Genomic DNA, 24,014 nt, shown 5'->3' on the forward strand with positions numbered 1-24,014 from the left:
CCCTAACGTTATTTGTTGGTTAGTTTAGTACGTAGTTGGGAGTGCGAATTATAGTAAACTACCGTTACGTTTTCTAGTTTGGTTTTTTTTTTGTTAGGTGGCAAATACTTCTACATATTCGTTTTTTTTTTTTGAAGAAATGAAATAGAGCCTATTAGGGCTGGTTTGGTTTCCTAAGTTTTTTTTTTTTTTTTTTTTTTGGTATTAGTGGTTATAATTTCCTTGTAAAATTACAGAGAAAATGACAAATGCTCTCTTAATTTTGAATAGGCTTATTGTAGCCCCTTAAATATATTCTTGAACAATTTTGATTCTTAAAAATTGCCAAAAGTGAGCATGTTTGTCCTCCGTCAATTCCAGTAATAATCCTGGCATATATAAAATTTTATCCAATCTACCTTCTCTTGACCAGCAAGGTATAGCTTGTCAAATTTCTCAACAACAAAATACTGCAGTTCCTCACTTTGCAACCCACTTTATGGCTAAATTGGCCACATTAGTTAGAGGAAATGGTACAAAGTAACTGGTTACAATTTAAATAAAAGAAAATAACACTGTAAAAATATCCTGTTTTTATATCATCCATCTTCTACGTCTTAACATAAGGATCTCATGTGATGGCCACCATATGAATGCATCGACGCATCACTTAGCCCCATCATGGATGCCCTGTTAAAATGCGTCGGCCTTCGCGCAAAAACCAAGAGCCTTGTCAGACCTTGATATTATTTCAAGAATCAAGAGAATACTAGGCATCAACATTGGCAAATCAAAAAAATTTCATGAATGCATTTCAGATCATGCTTAATGGCTCAATTGTCCAAGTAATACAAACTGATTTCATGGCAGGCCCATTAGTCATATCCATAGTAGAATCTCCACTGCCTGTTGCCTAATGAGAAGAAATGCTGCTAATGTTTACTGCATCATTGTAGTTTCTCTGCTTTGCACTCTTTTACTCTTGCCCTTATCCTGTCCGCTTTGACCAATCGCGAACAGTCATTTGATAAAAAAGCTTCCAATGAACTTCCACCCTATAATGTTGCATGTATCCTATAATCATTGCCGTTTGTTCACCAATCTTTTCACATGGCATTTCATCCAATAAATCCCTTGTTCCTTGTGCTATCCGGATCAGTAGTTGGACGTGCAGAAACAAAGACATATGCAGACTTTTCCATAAATAGTCTAGCCTGGCATCACAAGTTTATAATAGAGAGAAGTTGACAGTGTGTGCTCTCCTCATATTTCCAATAGGAGCTTGTGAGGGCATAACAATTAGAATCATAACAAACAACATAGAGTGCCGATGCTTATGTCACACCATCCAGCTACTATAACCATCGCTCAAGAATCAAAGGCTTCTGCAGCCAATTTGTTTCTAAGACTGTATATTTAATTGCTGGATGTCATTGTAAACGGTTCTTGAAATCAGACCTCTTTGCACCGCATTACTCCAAAACATATCTAAAAGGCTATTCTCATCAGAGTAAGAAGCATTAAAACTTTTGTAGATTTTGAGAGTTATCATTAGCCTTCTTCTGTACATCTCGTCTAACAAATATGAAGCAGCGTCAAGCTTCCCCACTTTAAAGTAAGCATATGCAAGAGTAGCATATACTAGACTATCCCCAAGAACTCCCTTTATTTGCATAATGTGGAAAACTTTTTCAGCACTATCAATTCTACCTCTCTTGCACAATCTCCTTACTATTGCCCTATAAAAGGATATGTCAACAAGATAACCTCTTCTTATAAACTCATCTATCAATGAGAGAACTGCTATATCATTATTCTGGTGGCAGTAAACATCCACAAGCCACGAATATGAGTAATAACTGGGAGAAAGTCCAACACTAACCATGTTGAATAAGATTTCTTTGGCCCCATCTATATCCTTTGCCTTGCAAAATCCATTAATCATAGCATTGTAAGTGAAGCGGTCAGGTTTTAGACCAGCTTCCAGCATCTTATTTTTCACTTTCAGAGCAGATCTCATGTCCCCGATCTTGCAGTAACCATTAATCAAAGTGTTGCATGTCACATTATCAGGTACAACTTTCTTCTCGTTCATCTCGTTTAATAGTATATTTGCATCCTTCATCTGACCTTCTTCACACAATTTCCGTAGAATTGAGTTGTAAGTGACAACCCCTGGATACAAACCCTTTGCCTCCATTGCATCTCTCAATCTCAAAGCTTCAGTAACACTGTTGGCTCTGCAATAGCCATCTATCAATGTAGTGTAAGTAACCAGGTTAGCGGTTGCGTCTTTAATTTCCTTGAAAAGCCTCATAGCCTCCCTCATCCTCCCTTCCCTACAGTAACTGTAAATTAAGGAATTATAGGTTACAATATCAGGACATACTCCTGCTCTTTCCATCCTATCCTGCACGCACAAAGCTTCATAATGCATGCCTTTCCTGCAGTACAATGATATCAATGTGTTATATGTGTAAAGGTCAGGAAGTGTAGCTTTAAACTCCATTTCTCTCAACAAATCTTCAGCCCGCTCTACATCACCAGACTTACAACAGGCATGCATAAGCACGTTGTAGATATATATATTTGGAACCACCCCCATTTTTTGCATCTTTTTGTAAGTTTTCCATAAAGTATCAGTCAACCCATCCTTGACCAATGAATTCAGAAGGGTAGTACAAGCATGTGTATGGAGCATAAGCTTACAAACCCTCATATGCTCAAAAACTTGAATTGCATCATGAGGTAGCTTTGAATTAGCATAGAAAATAACCAACCAACTTAAAAGATGCGAGTTCACATCCTTGTCCTGATTGGAGCTCACAAGGGCATTCAGAACTGTCGGCGATGATAAAAAGTCTTTACGCGCCACCTTCTGAAGCATATCTTGTGCAGTTTTGAAGTGTTTTTGTTTGGTGAGTATGTAAATCATAGTCCAAGAAGATTGCAAAGAATGCTTGTAATTGGGAACTGATTCAGCCCACTTAAAGAATGACCATGAACGGGAGAAACAATATTGTGATATATCAAGAAGGGCTTGACTAATAATGGTGGAAGTCACAAATGAACCGATTTTAGGCTTCAAAAGATTGTCCCAGTTTCCCTTGAGGACAGCTGCAGCAACAGCTTTGACCATTTCACTTTCAACATTTGCACAAAACAGGTTGGCCATGGATAAGAAAGATAAGCCACCCAAAGTTCAACACCCACTGATTTCCAAGGTTTCTAGCAGTTTTTGCTCAAATCATTATGCGATTCAAAGATGCAGAAAAAATAATTGAGTACCGATTCTCGACATATCAGTCATCAGACTCGTCGATGTTTGCTGCAAAAGTAATATAATGACCAAAGAGAGAAGATAATTTCAGAGTAAGAACTCAGATATAGTAAACAAAAAGTTATCGGTAACTACCAAAAAGAAAGACATAAACAGAAAAACAAGCATTGTCACGATATAATGAATCAAAGCCTGCATCTAAAAGGTCAACGACCTATGCCAACCCATTGAACAAAAATGGCTTTTTGGTACAAAGAAACGGCCTATGCTATAAGTATAGATATGTTCATATAGCTCCTACCACCTATTTCTGTCCTCCTATAACTGGTTGGTTACACTGTTAAGTTTCCATGGCAACAAACTACTGGAAGTCGATTGGCGCTTGATTTATATCAATTTTCCTCCAAAGCAACTTCCGCATATAGATGTCTAGCCAGCAATTGGTTCACCAACCGATTCTTCAGACACAAAACAAATACCTTATACCTAATCCAACAATATGCTTATACACGCACACACACACATATCTTTGTTTTCTTCTTCTCTATTTTATTATCCAAAAGTAAATGGCTGAAAAGTTCTTCCAGCAGTTAAAAGTGACCCTTATTTTAGGTCCTACACTACAGTTTCTAACTATTAACTTATAGAATTTCTATTCATCTGGAGCCCTAAAATTCTGCTAGCTGTTCTGGACCAATGTCCTTAGGAATTGGACATGTGAAAGATAGAGAGAGACGTAGAGAGAGAGAGAGAGAGAGAGAGAGAGAGAGAGAGAGAGAGAGAGAGAGAGCGCGCACACACACACACACACACACACACACACACACACACACACATATATATATATATATATATATATATNTATATATATATATATATGACTGCAAAATTAAACTTAGGAAAATCATAAAGTACCAATAAAGATTGAATTTTGAGGCTCTGTTTTATAAACTAAGAACTAGGGAGTAGATACACAAATCACTGTAACACAAATTCAAGAATTCGGATTCTACCATTACAGCCAATTGGAGATAGGAATTAGGGTTTTTTGTCATGATAAAGCTAAGAAAGCAGAAAATGTAGAGAGAGAAAGTTACCCGCAATTTGATTTCGCCGGAGAAAAGAGAGAGCGATGAATCTTTCGAAATCATTCGGACTTCGAGTATCACTTTTGGTTGCTGTAGTCACACTCCCACGAGTAGTTGATAGCTAAGTAATTTTTTTTATAAGGTACATGACTAATAATTTTAAAATAAATAAATAATTAATAACTAAATTTAGCTTATTATCCCCTCCGATTCACAATAACACTCTGTTTGGATCATTGTTCCCTATCGTTTTATAATGTATTGTATCGTATCGTATTGTATTGTATTGTATCGCATCATTTTATGAATACAATGTTTGGATAGATTGTATTGTTTGTTATTGTTAAATAATATTTTGTTGTTTGGTTTGGTTGTATCGTACCGTACTGTAACTGATAAGTTTATTAAAATATCCTTAATTATTTAAATATTAAATTTATCAAAAAGTATGTATAAAAATAATATGAAAAAATAAAACAGAAGAAGGCAAAACACCTTAAGAAAGTAGAACAAAGGAGCGAGAGAGAAGAAGGCAAAACAAAGGAGCACAACTAATTAGAATTGAGTTAAAAGCAAATTAGGAGAAAAAATAAAACAGAAGACGGCAAACACCTTTAGCATTGGTCTGGAGAAGACAAAGTAGGTTATAGATAAAAAGATAAAGGGTAAAATAGAATTGTGGAGTAATAAGTTAAGATATAATTGGAAAGAAAAATGGAAACAATCGCACCACACCAAATCGGTTGTTTCAAAAAATGGGACTTTTCATTGTTCTGGAACAATGGATTTAACAATACAATACAACCAGTTTTAATGAAACAATCAAAACAAACATTGTTTTGGGATAACAATACATTACGATACAATGAAGAACAACCATTCAAACAAGCTGTAAGTGACCAATTTGTTTTTAGCACGCCCCATTAAGAAAATATTAAATTCTATATAAAGATACCTACTATGACTAAACTACCCTTAATTAAACATTTAATGTGAGGAGTAAGAAAACTTTTTAGGAATATGTACATAGGGGTTATTTTGTAAAAACAAATTGAATTATTTCTTGATTACATAACTGGACACTTATTTTGAACCAAAATAAAAAAGCAAATTGGTTACTTATTGTGAACCGGAGGGAGTATTGAACAAATTGATTCTGAGTTAAGTTGTCCTCAATTTTGGGACAAGTGCACATATAGTCAAATTTGGGACACCGTTTCGGGGTCGTTTGGCACGATGGATAAACAAAAATAATCCTGAGATATAAATTTAGTAATGTCTTATCTCTTATTTGGTTACTAATCTCAAGATTAAAATTAGTGCTTGAATAACTTATACCGGTGCCAAAGAGTGAAAAAGTGATCTCATGATAAAGCAATAAAATTGACAATCCCAAGACTAATACATAATACCAAACAGTCAATAACAAATAATACCAGAATAATTAATTCCAGCATAACTAATTTCAACATAATTTGTATTACAACCCCTTGAGTCATACATAGTCCAAGTTATAAAATTTTGTAGGTTTAACCATTTCGAAATCAACTTAAGACATACAAGTTTAGCTTGGCACTCTATCAACTTTCAGACATCTATTCCTAAAGTTTATAAAATTAAGATGCAAATATTGTAAATAAAATCTTGTGTTCGATAAAAAGCCTTTGATATGAATATTTTGTAAAAATAGCACGGTCTAGTCAGTTTTCGGACTGGTCATTCAAAAATAGCCAGCGTTTACCAAGTCAATGAAAAATAGCCACTATTTTGCTGCAACAGAGACCGGTCCAGCATATTATACTGGACTGGTATACTTTGCTGGAACTCCAGTATAATATGCTGGAGTTCTAGTGTACTTATGATGGAACTCCAGCATAATATACTGGCGTATTTTTCGGATTCTGAACAGTGTTTTCGCTCAGATTTATCTTTACATGAAAAGTGACTAAATTTCGATTACTTTGAAACTGTGCTACTTTTGAACGACCACTTGTAAATCTGGCTATTTTTAAATTTTCCCGAATATTTTGCATATATGCAGGTCAAACGGAAGATGATGTACGTGTAAGTTGGCCTAAATACAATATTATTATAAAAAATGTGGGTCATATTGAAGATTTTATCATAGAAACATCATACAAACTAAATGTAGAGACTAATAGCCTGTTTGGCCAAGCTTCTTTTTGGCCAAAAGTGCTTTTTTTTTTTTGCCAAAAGCACTTTTGGCCAAAAATTGAGGTGTTTGGCCAAGCTTTTGAAAGGAAAAAAAGTGCTTTTGAGGAGAAGCAGAAGCAGTTTTGGAGAAGCAGAAAAAAATAGCTTCTCTCCAAAAGCACTTTTTTGAGAAGCACTTTTGAGAAAAATACACTTAGAAGCAGTTTTTTAAAGCTTGGCCAGACACTAATTGCTGCTCAGAAGTGCTTTTCAAGCTAATTAGCCAAACACAAACTGCTTCTCACCAAAAGTACTTTTGAGAAAAGCACTTTTGGAAAAAAGCACTTCTCAAAATAAGCTGATTTTTGCAGCTTGGCCAAACAGGCTATGATACTGAACGATCCCACCAAATGTATTTCTTCACTTTTTTTCCTTAATGTGATTTTCAACTGTTGGCAAGTGCACAGAGAGTCATTTACAGGGATGCGATTTAATTAACCGGTGCTTATTTTGTCCTGTAATTGTAAATTAAAAATCTTAACTTCAGGACAACTCAGGACATTTTTGTCCCGAAAAATTGGACTGAAAAGCTGAAATTCATGACGCACTGGCTAATTCCTAAATAGCAACCCTTTAGAGCAGCTACCTACAACTGTTTCTTCGTACTTTACTTTGGTTTTTTGGTCCACAGCAGTTATGGTCTGTTTTACAAATATTTCTTGTGTTTGCTTGCTTCAGCAGAGCTTTGGAGCAACAGTAAAATGGTTTCGGTATGACCCATAGGTCACGGGTTCGAGCCGTGGAAGGAGCCACTCATATTTGCATTAGGGTAGTGTCACGACCCTAGTTCACCAACCGTGAACATGTCATGACGGCACCTGGTCCCCATGACCAGGTTAGCCTAACATTTGCGGAAATATAATAATTGCGGAAAAATAGAGAAAATCAAATCAAATATCTAAAGGAAACTGTACTGAATGCCGCATGGCAAGTACAACTCAATATCACAAGTCTAAAACAATTCCCAAAATCCGGAAACTCACAAATCACAAGCTAAGGGATACATAAGAGGCTCTGACTCAAGAATATCTATACAAAGGAGAAATGCTGAAAGAGCTATACTTATTATAGAAAACTGGAAAGGGACTCCTCGGTCTGCGGACGTAGCAGATATACCTCGAAGTCTCTACCGATACGCCTCCTTCCAAGGCTGACAGAACTGAGTGGAAGTACCTGTATCTGCACAACAAAAATGTGCAGAAGAGTAGCATGAGCACACCACGGCGGTGCCCAGTAAGTATCAAGACTAACCTCGGTGGAGTAGTGACGAGGAACAGTCAAGGCACCTACCGGTCAATAAACAGTATAATCATAGGAATAATGGAAATGACATATAAATATGTAAAGACTGCATGAATGACCAAGAATGCTACAATTCACAATAAGGGAAAAAAATACAACAAGTAACAACGAGAATATAATAAATGAGGATAGGAAAGACGGCAGAATCACAATCCAAATCCTAAGGCCACAACACAGCAATGGGGAAAACAAGTCAATAACTCATATCCTACAATGATGTTCACAAAGGTCTTATCCAACTCTTTCCACAATTTCACCAAGTCTCGGACAAACCACAACTCGCGAAGACCCAGCATATGAAATCTAACAATTGGCATCCTGTGCCCCATCAATCTCATGGTCATACCGACAACTAACTGGCTAACTAGGGCCACTCTCACTAACATAATGGATAAACGAGGGCGTACCTCTACTCTTAGCAAAATCAGGAGGAATTCACCTCTAATAGGGGTGTTCAGCTACGTGTATGCTTGTGCAAATGTTTCTAACAAAATTCTACCAGCTAGTAAACACGAAAAGGAGACGGACCGCACGTACGATGTTTCCTCACAACTTCCAAGCGATAAAGCTCATACCGGTGAGCAACCCACAATCACATTATTAAACAAATAAGAATGCCTCCACAGGCCGTCACAATTCTCTACAATCATCCCCTGACATAGCCCACCTTATTACGCCACGTGTGCAATTAGTAACATAATAAGCACCGCCTTATTTCGCCACACGTGCATCACAATGTTCCCACCTTATCCCGCCACATGCGCAACCCACATATAAGCATATAATATATCCTGCCTTATTACGCCGCATGTGCAAAACATCAATGACAACAATAGCACGGCAAAGACCTCGTGCATCACAGTATCAACAACTGCACGGCAGAAACCTCGTGCATCACCATATCAACAACCGCACGGCAGAAACCTCATGCATCATAATATCAACAACTGCACGGCAGAAACCTCGTGCATCACAATATCAACAACCGCACGGCAGAAACCTCGTGCATCACAATATTGACAACTGCACGGCAGAAACCTCGTGCATCATAATATCTACAACCGCACGGCAGAAACCTCGTGCCTCACAATATCAACAAATGACAATATATATATACAGGAACAAAGCAAGAGAATCAACTCGAGAGGTTCCGTTCTCCAAAAGACGGTACAACTAACGTACAAGGGATAACTGTAACAGGGAAATACTAAGCGCGATAAGAACAACTCAACAAGGGAGAGATAATACGAAACAACGCTTCCATAATACTCAGTTCTACAACAAGGAAGTTAACATGAATCAAATAATTACAATTAAGGAAGTATCCACTAAACGTAGGATATCTAACTTCTTTCCAATTAAGGCCAATTAATTACACGAGAGATAGAAATAATGCTTTCCAGATAAAGACAAGCAGTTAGGAATGATAATGTGACTATAGAAGGGTAAATGCCTACAGTTAAACAAGTAAAAGTCTTAGGCAACAAGAATAACCAAAAAGGGCAAATAATTCCAAGTAAGTCATGTAGAGGTGAAACTAATAACAGGGAACTCAATCGTATCAAGAACAACTTCATATTCGGTGATTACAAGTACCTAAGAGCCTAAAAGGGGCAATTTTCCACAAATAAATCCGAGCACGCACTCGTCACCTCGCGTACAGGGAATACAATCAACAAAGAAGACTCAAATCCTAAGGGGAAGTCCCCCACACAAGGTTAGGCAAGATACTTACCTCGAGCCGGCTAAAGTCAACTAGCAACCACATACTTGCCACGAGTACTCGACTCCAAATGGCCCAAATCTATTCAATTAAATCACACATTGTAAATAACATCTCAAGCAACTGATTCTACTATTTAATTCAAAGCTAAGGCGTGAAATTAGGCAAAATGACCAAAACGCTCCTCAGGCCAACATCTCGGAATCGGATAATTTTTACATTTTCAGAACCCTCGTACTCTCACGAGTCTAACCATATAAAAATCTCCCAAATCGGAGGTCAAATGCTCACTCAAAATCCCAAAGTTCGGCCTAAGAAGTTCTAACCAAATTCCTCCAATTTTAGTCCTAAATTCGAATTTTAATGATGGATTTAACTACAAAATAATAAAATATAACTAGAAGGGATTAAGAAACGTTACCCAATAAATCTTCTCTTCAAAACCCACTCAAAATCGCCCTCTCCCGAGCTCTCAATTGATTTTGTAACTTATGAACTCAACATTTCTATTTCTGCCCAGGGATTTCCGCTTCTGCGGACAAGGGACCGCTTCTGCGGTCCCGCATATGCGGAAAAGCAACCGCTTCTGTGGTTTTCACTTAATGGACCAGAGTCCGCTTCTGCGGACACGTAACGCTCCTGCGGTTCCGCTTCTGCGGAATAGCGACCGCTTCTGCGGTTCCTGAGAGGGAGGGCTAAACTCGCTTCTGCGACGACCAAGGCCGCTTCTGCGGTTCCGCTTCTACGGTTCCCAAGCCGCAGAAGCGGAAAGATACCAGAAGCAGCAGTGCTGCTATTTCTCAACTTCCAAAACTCTTCCGTTAACCACCCGAAATCATCCCGAGGCCACCGGGACCTCAACCAAAAGTACCAATACCACCTAATACCTTATTCAAACTTGTACCAATCTTGAAAACACCTAAACAACGCTGGAAACCCGAATTAATCAAAGATTCAAGCCTAAGAACTTCAAATTCCAACCAAACACACTTTCGATCAAAAACCTAACCAAACCTCGCCTGAATGACCTGAAATTTTGCACACACATCCCAAATGACATGACGGAGCTACTGCAACTTCCGAAATTCCAATCCGACCCTCGGATCAAAAACTCACTATCGGATCGGAAACTTCAAAAAAATTTAAACTTCGGCATTTCAAGCCTAAATGAGCTACGAGCCTCCAAAGTACATTCCGAACACGCTCCCAACCCCGAAATCACCTAACGGAGCTAACGGAACCATCGGATTTCCATTCCGAGGTCGTCTTCACACTGTTCTGATTACGGACCATTTTTCAACTCTTAAGCTCTCATTTAGGGACTAAGTGTCCCAAAACACTCCGAATCCCAACACCGAATGTCCCGGCAAAATAAAATAGCAGAATAAACTTAGGGGAAGCAGTTAATAGGGGATCGAGGCGTGAATTCTAAAAACGACCGGTCGGGTCGTTACAAGTAGGCTGTCTACATGACACTCCTTGGGATGCCGCGCTTCCTCGGACCATGCGTGAATGCGGAATGCCTTGTGCACTGGGCTGCCCTTTTTTTGGTAAGTTGCTATTTTGGTTCTGTCATTTATCATTTCTAAAGAGACAATACTTAAAAGAAAAAAGGAAAAAGCAATAGAATCTTTAATGGGTCATAATATGATCAAGAATCAGCACAGTGAGCAATGAAGATACTTTTATTATTTCCCAAAATTGTCTGCTTTACAAAAGGCTTGCACCACTCAATACTAAGCAAAATTTCACTAAGGCAGACAATAACATGACAAAAACTGCTAAGGCAAGGAAGTCATTTGCCTTACTTTCACAACCTTTAATTTCCCTGTCTAGTCTCAGGGCTGTGCAAAGGGTAAACTGCTTTACTATTTTGCCTCACTAACAATGGTGATGCAGAATTCCCAATATCTCTAAATGGTAGCCTTTTCTGTACTCCTAATTCTTTGCTACATGAATGTTCTTTTCTTCTCCCAACAGGCGAAAGTTCCGGCTTACAACTCCTGTCATTGGCTCCGCGATTTTCCTTCAGACGATGCATAAACATGCGACTTTCCTTCTCTAGTTGTTTCCCTAAAGAAACAGGCGCCAAATCTTTCGTTGAGATCGCTTCCACACCTCTTTGTTTTTGCAACTTTTGATTGGCATTCTCTTCTTTCAACCGACAACCCAGTACGCGTTTCTCCTTCTCTTTTTGTTTGGCTAGTGACACCAGAGGCGAACTCGGGGTAGATGTTACCTCCCTCTGATCTTGTGTTATAGCTTTCTTTGTCCTTGATTTTTCGAGCTCCTCTTTTGTTGCAGATAATTGACACTGCAGCTCATTTGCATTGGTTTCAAATGCTTGTGCTTTCTCTTTCCATTCCTCCACCTATAAAAAGCCAAGACAATGAGAATACTTTCCAAAAATATAGTGTCTGAACTTTTTATACTTTATATTCTACTTTATATTAGATTCTTACTGTGGACTTTAGAGATTGGATTTCATGAGCAAAATTAAGGGCTCGATTTTCCCAGAAATCGCGAGAAGCCTGCAGTTCTTCCATTTCACCCCTGACTTGCTGCAGCATTTCCTGCATTTGTGACCATTGTTCAGTTTCAGCTCTCACTTGTTCTACGATCCTTCGGACTATAACCTTGCAACGCCCTGAGCATTTGTTCTCGTCGAGTGGCATCAACTCCTGTTTGTATGAAAGAAAGGGTGCAAAAACTATCTCATCAGTTCAAAACTAGGAATAGAACTCTTTGTATGATGAAGACAAGTAGTACATTGCAAATGTTCAATTCTGATTTCTTAGTGTCAAATGTTATAACATAGTAAAAGATTATCACCAATTCTTGAGATGTTGTGTGGAATACTCTCTTTTTAGGGTTGTTTTACACGGATGATCAACGAACTAAGGATTTATTGCAGCAAAGTCATAAAACTTTGTTCAATACCTAAAAATACATGAACTATCCCTATAGATAGCATAAAATGAAAATATCTAGAAATTCATCAACTCGACAACAACAACAACAAACCCAATGTAATCTCACAAGTGGGGTCTGAGGAGGGTAGTGTGCATGCAGACCTTACCCCTACCTTTAATAAGGCAGAGAAGCTAGAAATTCATCAACTCGATGCCAAAAATTACAGATTGCCACATAAAATAAAATTGTCAAATAAGGGCTGTCACATCATCAAAATGCCATATCCAACACCTACAACTACAATAAGCAAAATAACATTTCCAGGTCCCTCTACAATTACAGGACTTTATCTTATGTTGATATGGTCCACCATTTGGTGCTGATAAATTTAAAATAACTCTAACGTTAAAAGCAGTATCTTAATCTTACTAAAGGACAACAGAAGAAAATAGTAAAACTTCAGTATTACAATACTACAATTATAAGTGCTCTACAGAGTTTTAAATTATTGTTGGGATACAGACAAAAGAAGTACAATTAAATGTATAAAACATTTCATTGTTCTGACTTTACCTGAGATGGTTGTCTAGTAGAAAAAGTTGATGTGAAAGAGTCAATTCTCTTGGAAGTTGAAGCAGAACTGGCAACAGAACTGTTTGCTGTACTAGTAAGTATTGCCCCATATTCTTCCTCCATTCTATCTAACATACCCTTTGACAGTCCTTCCATTTTCTTCCTTAGATCCTCCACCTGCGAAATGTTATATTTAACTTTTTAGTTTCCCACAAAACCAAGAATTAACCCAAATAGCCGCCCACCCTACTACTTAAACTAAAAATAGCCGGTGAATATATACTATATGTATAATTGTGTATAATTAATGTATAATCTATGTATATGACTATAAAAGTAAACAAGAAACCGACAGTCTACAAACTTTTTTACATTATCAGATTAAGATGACCTGCGTCAACAACAAACTATTCATAGTTATCCTTAGTTGATAACCTAAATTCCTAAAGATGTGGTAGAAAGCCTGTTATATGGTAGAAAATATATTGATAGTGTAAAGATTCTTGACACTGTTAGTAGTGCACATAGGTTAAATCATTTTAAAAATAACCATCCCTTGTTGGCCTCTTTCAAAAAATTTATCATCTTCAGAAATTGGTTCGAGTCGTGGAATCAGCCTCTTAATACAGGGTAAGGCTGCGTATAATAGACCCTTGTGGTTCGGCCCTTCCCCGGACCCGCGCATAGCGGGAGCTAAGTGCGCCGGCTGCCTTTTTCTTTTCTTTTTTTTAATGGCCCATGTGGAGTTACCAATTATCCCTATTCCTATTCCAAGGTGAAATTTTCAAATGATAGGAAGTTCTCAAATAATTCTCCATCATAAGGAACTAATGCACACAACATTCAAAAGTAAAACCAATTATCATGTTCTTTTCTCAACAAAAAAAGTCTAAAAAGAAAAAGGGCAGCCCGGTGAACTAAGCTTCTGCTATGAGCGGGTTCCGGGGAAGGTCCAGATCCCAAGGGTTATCGTACGCAGCCTTACCCAACATTTCTACGAAATATTATTTCTACGGCTCGAACCTGTGACGTCCTGATCACATGTCAGCAACTTTACCAATTACGCCAAGGCTCCCCTTCTCAACGAGAAAAGTCTCTGGGGCTATTAATTAAGCTTATATTTACTTACTTAGTTGATTAAAATGCATAATCATTTGCCTAAAACCTAAGCATGACTTACTTTATAGCCTCTTTTAAGTTTAATACTTAATCAAGATTTCAACTTTTCTCACTTTTTGGAAACTATATAATAGGTAAAGAAAACCAAAAACTTACATCAGTGGGAGTATTCTTGCTTTTGTCATTGCCATTTGAAGCACAACTTTCTTTGTCAAGTTCATTGTTTGATTGATGAGCTAATTGTTGTAATTCTTTGAGAGTTTTTTCATCTGTTAAACCTCCAAGTTTCTCTAACCTTTTCTGTAAAAGGCATGCTTTTTTATCAAAATTACTGCAATGTCTCACTTCAACATCTTTACTTTTACAACTCTTCTTTAACTCCTCAAGTTTCTCTGCCAAATCTTCAATCTCTTCTTCCAATACAGCATTCACATTCTTTCCTTCAAAAATCTTCTTTTTCCCCTGCAAAAATCAAGCAAGAAAAGTATAATTTTTACTTCGCCTTTTTATGGAGTAAAGATAATATAAACAAATAAAAAGATACTCAGGTTCTGAACTATATTGACATTGAACTTCCTCAAAAGTAACAAAACATTAAAATAATTGAAGGACTTTTAAACTTCATTTCGAATGTTCTACTCTGTTCAATAAATAGACAATTTTGAAAACCATAACCCCATTAAAACTTCTACTACTACTCCCTACGATCCAAAATAAGTGATTTTTTTGCCTTTTTTTGTGGTCCAAAATAAGTAATTTTTTCAGATTTCAAGAATGATTAATTATTTTTTTCCTACATTGCCCTTGGAGTAAATAGTGTTGGAGTATGTGTTAGGAGTATTTATGTGAAGAGATAGAAAAGGTTAATATAGTCAATTTCATTGTTAATTAATGATAAAAGGTGAATTTCTTAATTTGTGTGAAAACCGTTAAAAAATCACTTAATTTGGAATGGAGGGAGTACTATTTTCCAATTTTGAACAGTGGTGCATTTCTTGGACAGTGGGCTTGTATGAAAACTCTGAAAACCCCTGGTTTTTTCCTCTTTTTCTTGTTAGTCTTATATTATATTATTGGTAGATTTCTACTACTGGTGTTGTTCCTTTGTTTCTCCTATTTTCTTCTTGTTATTATTATTTGTTATTACTACTTTCTTTTCATTTTTTCTTGAGTCGAGGGTGAAACAATTTTTTTATTTTCTAGGTAGAGGTAAGGTCTGGGTATACACTAAGCTCCCCTGACCACATGAGATTATACTAGGTTCGTTATTGTTGTTATTGTTTTCACATGAAAAACACCACACACATATATGCATGACTATATATTCTATTTGGTACTTACAACTATTACAATTTGTATTTAAGTTATATGTTTGACATTATAAAGATAACATTACCAATGTTGTTTTATCTTATATCAGGTTAGTTATCATTGTTAAAAAAGGGCAGCCCAATGCACGAAGTATCCCGCGTTTATGTAGGGTCCGGGGAAAGGTCGCCCTCTAAGGGAGTATGATATAGGCAGCATACCCTAATGCAAGAATCAATGACTGATTTCATGGCTCGAACCCGTGACCTATAGATCACACGGAAACAACTATACCGTTGCTCCAAGACTCCCCTTCTTAGCACTCACTGTTACTATAATATTGATTAATGTGTATGATAAGAACTTAATACCTTATTGTGTAAATATTTTTTTACATTATCAATACAAAGAACTTAAAATACTCTCAAGAAATAAGGAGAAAAATATACTAACAGAAATGAGAGTCTGAACAGCTGATCTGAGAGTCTTCTCCATTTTAACTCTATTCCTTTCCAATTTCTTCAGAGCAAATTCTCTTTCCATTCTTAAGAAATTACACTCTGCCCTTAACATCTCTGCCTGAAACCTCCACTTCTCCTCCCCTAACCTCTCCCTGCTGCCACCAATACATAAAACAATTTCTATGTCAAGAATCAATTTTTCAAAATAAATAGTATCAGCATTCTTGCTATCATTCTAGTAATATTTATAACAGATTAAAAGGTTTTCTTAAATAACATAACAAAATTTATATTAATTTCATGGAAGATTTTGTTAGCCCCATTTTTTAGAAAATTGTAAAAATCATGACTTTATGTTAAAATATTAAATTTGTTCCATAAAAGTTTTTTTATTCCACAAAACTCCACCTTTCACCAAAACATAGACAATTTCTATGTCAAAAAGCAGCATTCTTGCTATTAATTTACTCTAAATGTTAATATGTCAATATAAAATTCATAGCAGATGTAAAGGGTCTTCTTAAAAAACAAATTTGAGTTAGTTCAAGCAAGATTTATTAGCCACATTTTTTTTAAGAAACTATAAAAATCATAACTTTATGTTAAAATATTACTAAAACTTAGTTCATTATTTTTTTAAATTCCACAGACATTTATAGGAGAGTAAAGGGTCTTCTAAAAATCAAATTTACATAAATTCAAGCAAGATTTATTAACCCCATTTTTTAAGAAACTGTAAAAATCATAACTTTATGTTAAAATATGAAATTTGGTCCATAAAAGTTTATGATTTTACAAACCTCTCTCTGTCACCTTCTTGTTGTTGTTGTTGTTGTTCTTCAACTCTTTCCCTCCTCTCAGTTGCAGTATAATTAGAGGTAGAAGTAGTGGGTACCACTATATGCACATTTGATGAAGAGCTTCCATGAAACTCTCTTTCTTGATCAAATAAACTTTCTAACCTCCCTTTGTAATAATATTTCTCATGTAACTCTAAAGGGTTGCACATATTATAAAGATGTTTTCTTTTTGTGTTTTTTGTTGTGGTGTTTTTGGGATTTTTCCGGCGACTTCTGCGGGGAAAATGGAGTATTTTTGGACTTGGTGGTGGTGGTGGTGTTGGTTGCCATTTTGGTTTTCTTGTTGTTGTTGTTGTTGACGACATTTTCTCTCACCTCTTTCTCTCTCTATATCTATTTCACTATCTGTATCTGTGTTCTGTATTTGTTTCTCTGGTTTTTTCTATGTCTAGTCAATGATAATCTCAGTGTTGTGTTTGTGTTGTTTAGTGAAACAAGGAGCTTGCTTTTTGCAGTATTTGGTGGGAGAAATTTGAATTTAACGGATAGACTGAAGACTGACTAGAGCCTAGAGGAAATGAATATAAACGTTTATATATATATACACATATATAGAGTGGGGTAGTGTGAAATGACAATATTGCCCTTAAATTTTTGTAATTATGCTTAGGTCTTAATTTATCCTAGTAATTATGCTTAACTTCTCTTGAGCCGATGGTTTATTAGAAACATTCTATTTACCTCCGTAAGGTAGGGGTAAGGCCGCGGAGGGTAAGGCCGGTATACATATTATCTTCCTCAGACCCCACACTGTCAGAGATGAGTCAGGATTTGAAGCTTATAGGTTCGGGGTTCTAGTCCTTTTAAGGGTTCATTTGGTATGAGTGATAAGGAATAATTAATCCCGAAATTAAATTTAAGATGATTTTATCCCATGTTTGGTTGGGAGAAAATTGCTGTATAATTAATCCCGGGATTAGTTATCCCAGGATTGTAGTATTTTTTTTTGTCCCCATGGAAAGGTGGAATAACTAATCTCTGGGATAACTAATCCCGGGATAATTAATCATGAAATAACTTCTTTCCAACCAAACGACTCCTAAGTTATTTGTTCTAAATTAATAATCTGTATATATTCAATGGATATTTTAAGACGAATACATATGTTGGACCAAATCTATTGGGTCTAGCCGAACCCGTACTTGATGAGCTAGCTTCGCCCTTGCACATTGTAAGAATATGTTGGGTATGTTATTCTTATAGTAATTATACTTAAATTGTAATAAGTCGCTTGTCTTATTCTACATGTACCTGTTTATGTTCCGTACAACTCTTATAGTTAGTATTTTTTTTAGATGATCTAATAATATAAAAGTTCTTACCATTTAATATATGCAAGTTCATTCTTCTATATAATAGTGTAAAGAATTTTTACACTTAAGTGTACTTTTTCAGGTCGTAGCACGTAACTTATAAGATATTTTTTTAAGTTACTAATCTTATTTATTAAAAAAAGTTTACATATAATTATGTTTTAGTTGACATGATAATATATAAATTTTGTAAACTCAATTTATATTGTTCACTTGCCAGCTTCAAATTGAAGAAAAAAAAACTATTTTAAATAATTTGAAGGTCCTATAACAACCAATGGCCAAAAACTGTGAATATACTGAACTGAAATCATGAATTTGTATCAGGTGTTCAACCTCGTGAAGGCGAAAGAAAGAAGTAATATAAATCCTTGGTAGGAGCGCTTTTCCTGAATGGGGTCCTACGCGGTGCGAATCCGAATATAACCGGGTTCCAATGCAGGTACCGAACATCGGGTGGGAAATATAATTAAAAAAAAAAGAAAAGAAAAAAAAGAAAGAAGTAATATTTCGAAATGGAAGTGAAGATTTTTTTTTTTTCCAATTGGTACACATTGTCTTCTTTGGGAATTTCAAGAATCTTGAATTTTTGTGAATTAATGTACTTTTACTTTTACCATACACAGACTGTTCTTTTGCTATGACCAACCTGGCGTGCCACTGATCTTGTGTCTCAATTGGTCCCCTTTGGATTAATGAAACTTAAATCTATTGACTAATAAAGCACAACAATATGTGAAGTTCTTTTTTATTTTTCATCGGGTGTCGATATTTGCATTGGAGCATCGACTCACTTGAATTCATGCTTTGTAAGGCTCACTAAAGAAAAAATGTTCCCTATCGGGATCTTTTTTATATCCGAAATTTAAACTCAAGACCTCTAATTAAGGATGGAGGATCCGATTCATCTCACAATTGGAAATCAATTTGGATAAATAGACTGAAAATCACTCTTCGGAAACAGCCTCTCTACCCCGCCGAGGTAGGGGTAAGGTCTGCATACACTCTACCCTCCCCAGACTCCAGTTGTGGGATTTAACTGGGTTGTTATTGTTGTTAGACTAAAAATCACTAAAAATCATATGTTAAAAGAAAAAATCTCTAATATAAACAAATTATATTATTGGAAAAACTACACAGTAATAGCCGGCAAATAATAATTTTGTATGTTAATGTGTAATTTACATATACTATACTTATTTTATACTCCCTTAGTTAGTTGTCCACTTTGGACTGTTTATGCCCGTAAGAAATAATAAATAAAATATATAATTTATAAATTTACCCATAATAATGAGCATTTCCAAAAGTCTTTAAAAATGATTTGGGAAATGAGTAGTTAATGATAAGAGTAAAACAAGAAAAGAAGATTATCTTTCTCTTGATTTAGTATAGTGGACAAATAAAAGTGAATGGAGGGAGTACATACAACAACAACAACAACAACAACAATATACCCAGTATTATCCCACATCGTGGGGTCTGGGGAGGATAGTATGTACGCATACCCTACCCCTACTTTTGTGAAGGTAGAGATGTTGTTTTCAATAGACTCTTGGCACACAGGAAAACATAAGCACCATATTAATTAAAAGATAGACAAGGAGGAACAACACCAAAAAGCCATGTAAAAGCAGCATAAAAACAACACGATAATAAGATGATCAAAATGAAAGAAAATGACGGGTAATTAAAGAGACCTACTACCAGCAGGATGCGAGAATGCGTACTAATACTAGCGGTATGAACAGTCTAGACCACCTACCCTACTACCCTAGTCCTCGACCTCCACATCTTCCTATCAAGGGTAACGTCCTCGGTTAGCTGAAGTTGTGTCATATCTTGCCTAATCACCCATCCCACTTCTTCTTCGGCCTATCTCTATCTCTCCGTAGGCCCTCCAATGTCAACCTCTCACACCTCCTTACCGGGGCATATATGCTCATCCTCCTCACATGTCCAAACCACCGAAGCCTTGCTTCCCGCATCTTGTCATCAATAGGGGCTACACCCACCTTGTCGCGAATAACCTCATTCCTAATCCTATCTAACCTAGTGTGCTCGCACATCCATCTAAACATCCTCATCTCTGCTACCTTCATCTTCTGAACATGGGCGATCTTCACAGGTCAACACTCAGCCCCATACAATATAGTCGGTCTGACCACCATTCTGTAGAACTTATCTTTAAGTTTTGGTGGCACCTTCTTGTCACACAATACACCAAAAGTGAGTCTCTATTTCATCAATCCTGCTTCAATACGATGTGTGACATCTTCATCAATCTCACCGTACCCCGAAATAATAGACCCAAGGTATTTAAAACTTCCCCTCCTAGGGATGACTTGCGAGTTTAGCCTCACCTCCCATTCCCCTCAAGTATTCTGTCTTGGGTCCTGCTCAGCTTGAAACCTTTAGACTCTATGGTCTGCCTCCACACGTCTAACCTCGCGTTCACACCGCCTCGCGTCTCATTAATCAATACAATATCATTTGCAAATAACATGCACCACGGCACCTCCCCTTAGATGTGGCGCGTCAGAACGTCCATCACCAGGGCAAACAAAAAAGGGTAAGTGTCGACCCCTGGTGTAACCCCATCATGACCGAAAAATGGTCCGAGTCCCCTCCCACCGTCCTCACTCGGGTCTTTGATCCATCATAGATGTCCTTAATCACCCTAATGTAGGCAATAGGTACACCTCTACCCTCAAAACATCTCCATAAAACCTCCCTCGAGACTTTATTGTACGCCTTTTCTAAGTCGATGAACACCATATGCAAGTCCCTATTCATCTCCCTATACCGCTCCATCAAACTCCTAACAAGGTGAACGGCCTATGCAGTCGAGTGCCCTAGCATAAACCCGAATTGGTTCTCGAAAATAGACACACTCCTCCTCATCCTTAGCTCCACCACCATCTCCTAGACTTTCATAGTATGGCTAAGCAACTTGATACCCAGCTAATTTTGGATATCACCCTTGTTCTTGTATAAAGGAACCATCATGCTCCTCCTCCACTCCTCGGGTATCTTCTTCATTCTACAAATGATATTAAATAACCTAGTGAGCCACTCCAAACCCACTTTGCCCGCACTCTTCCAAAACTCCACCAGGATTTCATTTGGCTTGGTCGCTTTGTCTGTGATGACCCTAAAGAACATCTCTTGTTTTAGAAGTCAAAACTATGTTCTGAGGCCTTTAAAAACTCTTTTTATCTCACCACGATTTGCGTGCGCAGTCCGAACGCGTTTCCGGAAAGCTTTTATGTGAAATTTAAGAACAAGATTGATTTTGACCTTTAAAATTTATTAAAGTTGACTTTGGTCAAAATTCTTGGTAATCGGACCCGGACCCGTGATATGACGGTCCCGTAGGGTCCGTAGTAAAATATGGGACTTGGGCGTATGCCCGAAATCGAATTCCGAGGTCCCTAGCCCGAGAAAATTTTTTTTAAAGAAAATTGTTTGCTGGAAAATACAAAGACTTTTTGAAATGAAATGATGCGTGTTCTTGATAGTATCGGGCCCGTATCTTGATTCCGGAGCCCGGTACAGGTTTAAAATAATAAATAAGTCGAATTTGTGAAATTTGGTACGAATCGGAGTTGATTTGGTATAAATCGGACCATTAGTTGAGAAAATGGAAATTTCAATGTTCTTGAGGAATTTCATGAATTTGAGGTTAAATTCGTAGTTGTTGATGTTATTTTGATGATTTAATCGCACGAGCAAGTCCGTGTGATGTTTTTAGACTCGCGTGCATGTTTGGTTTGGAGCCCCGAGGGCTCGGGTGAGTTTTGGATAGGCTACGGGGTGTTTTGGACTTAGGAAAAATTTGTTGCAGGTTTCAGTTATGGTATTGGCCTCTGATCTCGCAATTGCGAGATCAGGGATCGCAATTGCGAAGTCTGTCAGCGTGGTAATTGCGAGGGGCTGATCGCAATTGAATATGCCCTGGCCAGCCTTGCTCGCATTTGCGAGCATTTCTTCGCAAATGCGAGGTCCTCAGTAATTCCCAGCAATCGCAAATGCGACAATTTCTTCGCAATTGCGAAGATAGCAGAAATTCCCAGGGTTCGCAATTGCGAACCCTTGGTCGCAATTGCGACATCCGCGACCTGTAAAGTGGAATTTCAGACGGGATTCTTCTTCATTTTACAACTTTTTCAAAACCTAAACTCCTAAGGGCGATTTTTCAAGATCAAGTTCTTCTCAAAATCATAGGTAAACGATTTCTAACTTAATTTCTTTAATCTATAACATCTTTTTACATGATTTCACTTCAAAATATAGTGTTTTTCATGGGAAATTGGGTGTTTTCGGGTAGAAGTTAAGATTTTCAAATTTTGGGGATTTGGACCTCAATTTGAGTTACGATTTCAAAACTAATTGCATATTTGAGTTTGTGAATGAATGGGTGATCGGGTTTTGGTTCGAACTTCGAGTTTTGACCAAGCGGGCCCGGGGTCAATTTTTGACTTTTTAGGGAAATCAATGGAAAACCTATGCTCATGCATTAGAATTGGTTTATTTATCATTTATCAACGTTATTAAGTAAATTATGGCTAGATACAAGCGAATTGGAAGTGGAACCGAGAGGTAAAGCGGTAGTTGAGGCTTAATCTTGTTTGTGGATTCGAGGTAAGTGTTTGGCTTAACCTTAGCTTGAGGGAATAGGAGTTGTGGTCTTATTTGCTATGTGTTAGTATCGAGTACGACATATAGGTGTGGTGACGAGTATCTATACGTTGGTATCAAGCATGCCCGTAGGTCTTATATCATGATTGTTGTGACTTTACTAGGTATCGATCATGCTCAAATTGATGATTATTAATGTTGAACAAAGCTTATGAAAGTTACTTGGTAATTGACTATTGTTGAGTATTGGCTCAAGTTGAGTTTTATTTTGTAAAGTAATTGTTGAAAACGAGATTGGTTATAGCTGAATCCCTTGCCGGGATGTTATTGTTGATATTGTTGATTCCCTTGCCGGGATATTATGGTTGATATTGTTGATTCCCTTTCCGGGACGTATTGATTTTATTGTTTGGGTGAGGAAGAGTGTAAAACATGAAGGTGATGCCGTGCATGATATTGTGAGTGAGTGTAATGCACGAAGGGTGATGCCATGCCGATATTATGAGTGTTAATGCACGAAGGGTGATGTCGTGCCATGATTTGAGAGTTAATGCACGAAGGGTGATGCCGTGCCGATATTGTGAGGAATAATGCACGAAGGGTGATGCCGTGCCATGATCATGAGAGGTAATGCACGAAGGGTGATGCCGTGCCGTTTCTGTTGTTCATACGGTGAGGACGAGAGTAAAAGCACAAAGGGTGATGCCGTGCACGTGTTACCGTTTCATTATTCTTGTTGATATAGATATGATGTTCATTCCGCTTCTTTATTGATGCTTCTTGGTTGGCTTATTGTTAGAATCGGATATTCCCCGCAGCATGTCCCCTTCCCACCTTATTCTGTTGATTTCTGTTATTATGATTCTGTTTGTATATGATTTAACTGCACAGGTATATATGATTGTCGTGTCCTAGCCTCGTCACTACTTCGCCGAGGTTAGGCTCGACACTTACTCAGTACATGGGGTCGGTTGTACTGATACTACACTCTGCACTCTTTTGTGTAGATTTCGGTACCGGACCCAGTGAGTAGCTGAGGTAGCTGCCTTCAGTCCAGGGAGACCAAGGTAGATCTGCTGGCGTCCGCAGAGCCTAAAGCCCCCCTTTCCTGTTTTAGCTTTTTGCCGTCTCTTTTCATTCCGAGAACAGTTATACTTTTCTTTTCAGACCAGTGTTTGTAGTAATCCGTAGATGTTCGTGAAATTGTGACACCAGATTCATGGGTAGACATGTATTGGAT

General features: G+C 37.3%; 3 protein-coding genes across 4 annotated transcripts in view; all 3 read right to left on the reverse strand.

The window, feature by feature from the left end:
- LOC109217758 (adrenodoxin-like protein 2, mitochondrial) overlaps positions 1-4,435 on the reverse strand; it is a 9,743-nt gene extending 5,308 nt beyond the window's left edge. Inside the window, exon 1 of the mRNA XM_019382026.1 lies at positions 4,357-4,435. Within this exon, the coding sequence (XP_019237571.1) occupies positions 4,357-4,410 (54 nt within the window). The 5' untranslated portion in view covers positions 4,411-4,435. The remainder of the gene's footprint in view (positions 1-4,356) is intronic.
- LOC109217757 (pentatricopeptide repeat-containing protein At5g38730) lies at positions 334-4,443 on the reverse strand. The gene is made up of 2 exons (XM_019382024.1): positions 4,357-4,443; positions 334-3,307 (listed from the first exon to the last, which is right to left on the reverse strand). The coding sequence occupies exon 2, from the start codon at positions 3,152-3,154 to the stop codon at positions 1,382-1,384; it is 1,773 nt and encodes a 590-aa protein (XP_019237569.1). The 5' UTR covers positions 3,155-3,307; positions 4,357-4,443; the 3' UTR covers positions 334-1,381.
- Positions 4,444-11,259: 6,816 nt separating this feature from the next.
- Positions 11,260-17,325, reverse strand: LOC109217760 (putative WEB family protein At1g65010, chloroplastic). 2 transcript variants are annotated; one of them, XM_019382030.1, is made up of 6 exons: positions 16,761-17,325; positions 15,953-16,112; positions 14,348-14,653; positions 13,073-13,249; positions 12,049-12,267; positions 11,260-11,957 (listed from the first exon to the last, which is right to left on the reverse strand). In XM_019382030.1, exons 1-6 carry the CDS (start codon positions 17,123-17,125, stop codon positions 11,406-11,408), a joined length of 1,779 nt encoding a protein of 592 aa, XP_019237575.1. In that variant the 5' UTR covers positions 17,126-17,325; the 3' UTR covers positions 11,260-11,405. The 2 variants fall into 2 exon arrangements, with proteins under 2 accessions (XP_019237575.1, XP_019237574.1); XM_019382029.1 differs by having other exon boundaries at positions 15,953-16,115.
- Between the last annotated feature and the right edge of the window lie 6,689 nt (positions 17,326-24,014).

This window comes from Nicotiana attenuata, unplaced genomic scaffold (assembly GCF_001879085.1).
Source record: "Nicotiana attenuata strain UT unplaced genomic scaffold, NIATTr2, whole genome shotgun sequence".
NCBI lineage: Eukaryota > Viridiplantae > Streptophyta > Magnoliopsida > Solanales > Solanaceae > Nicotiana > Nicotiana attenuata.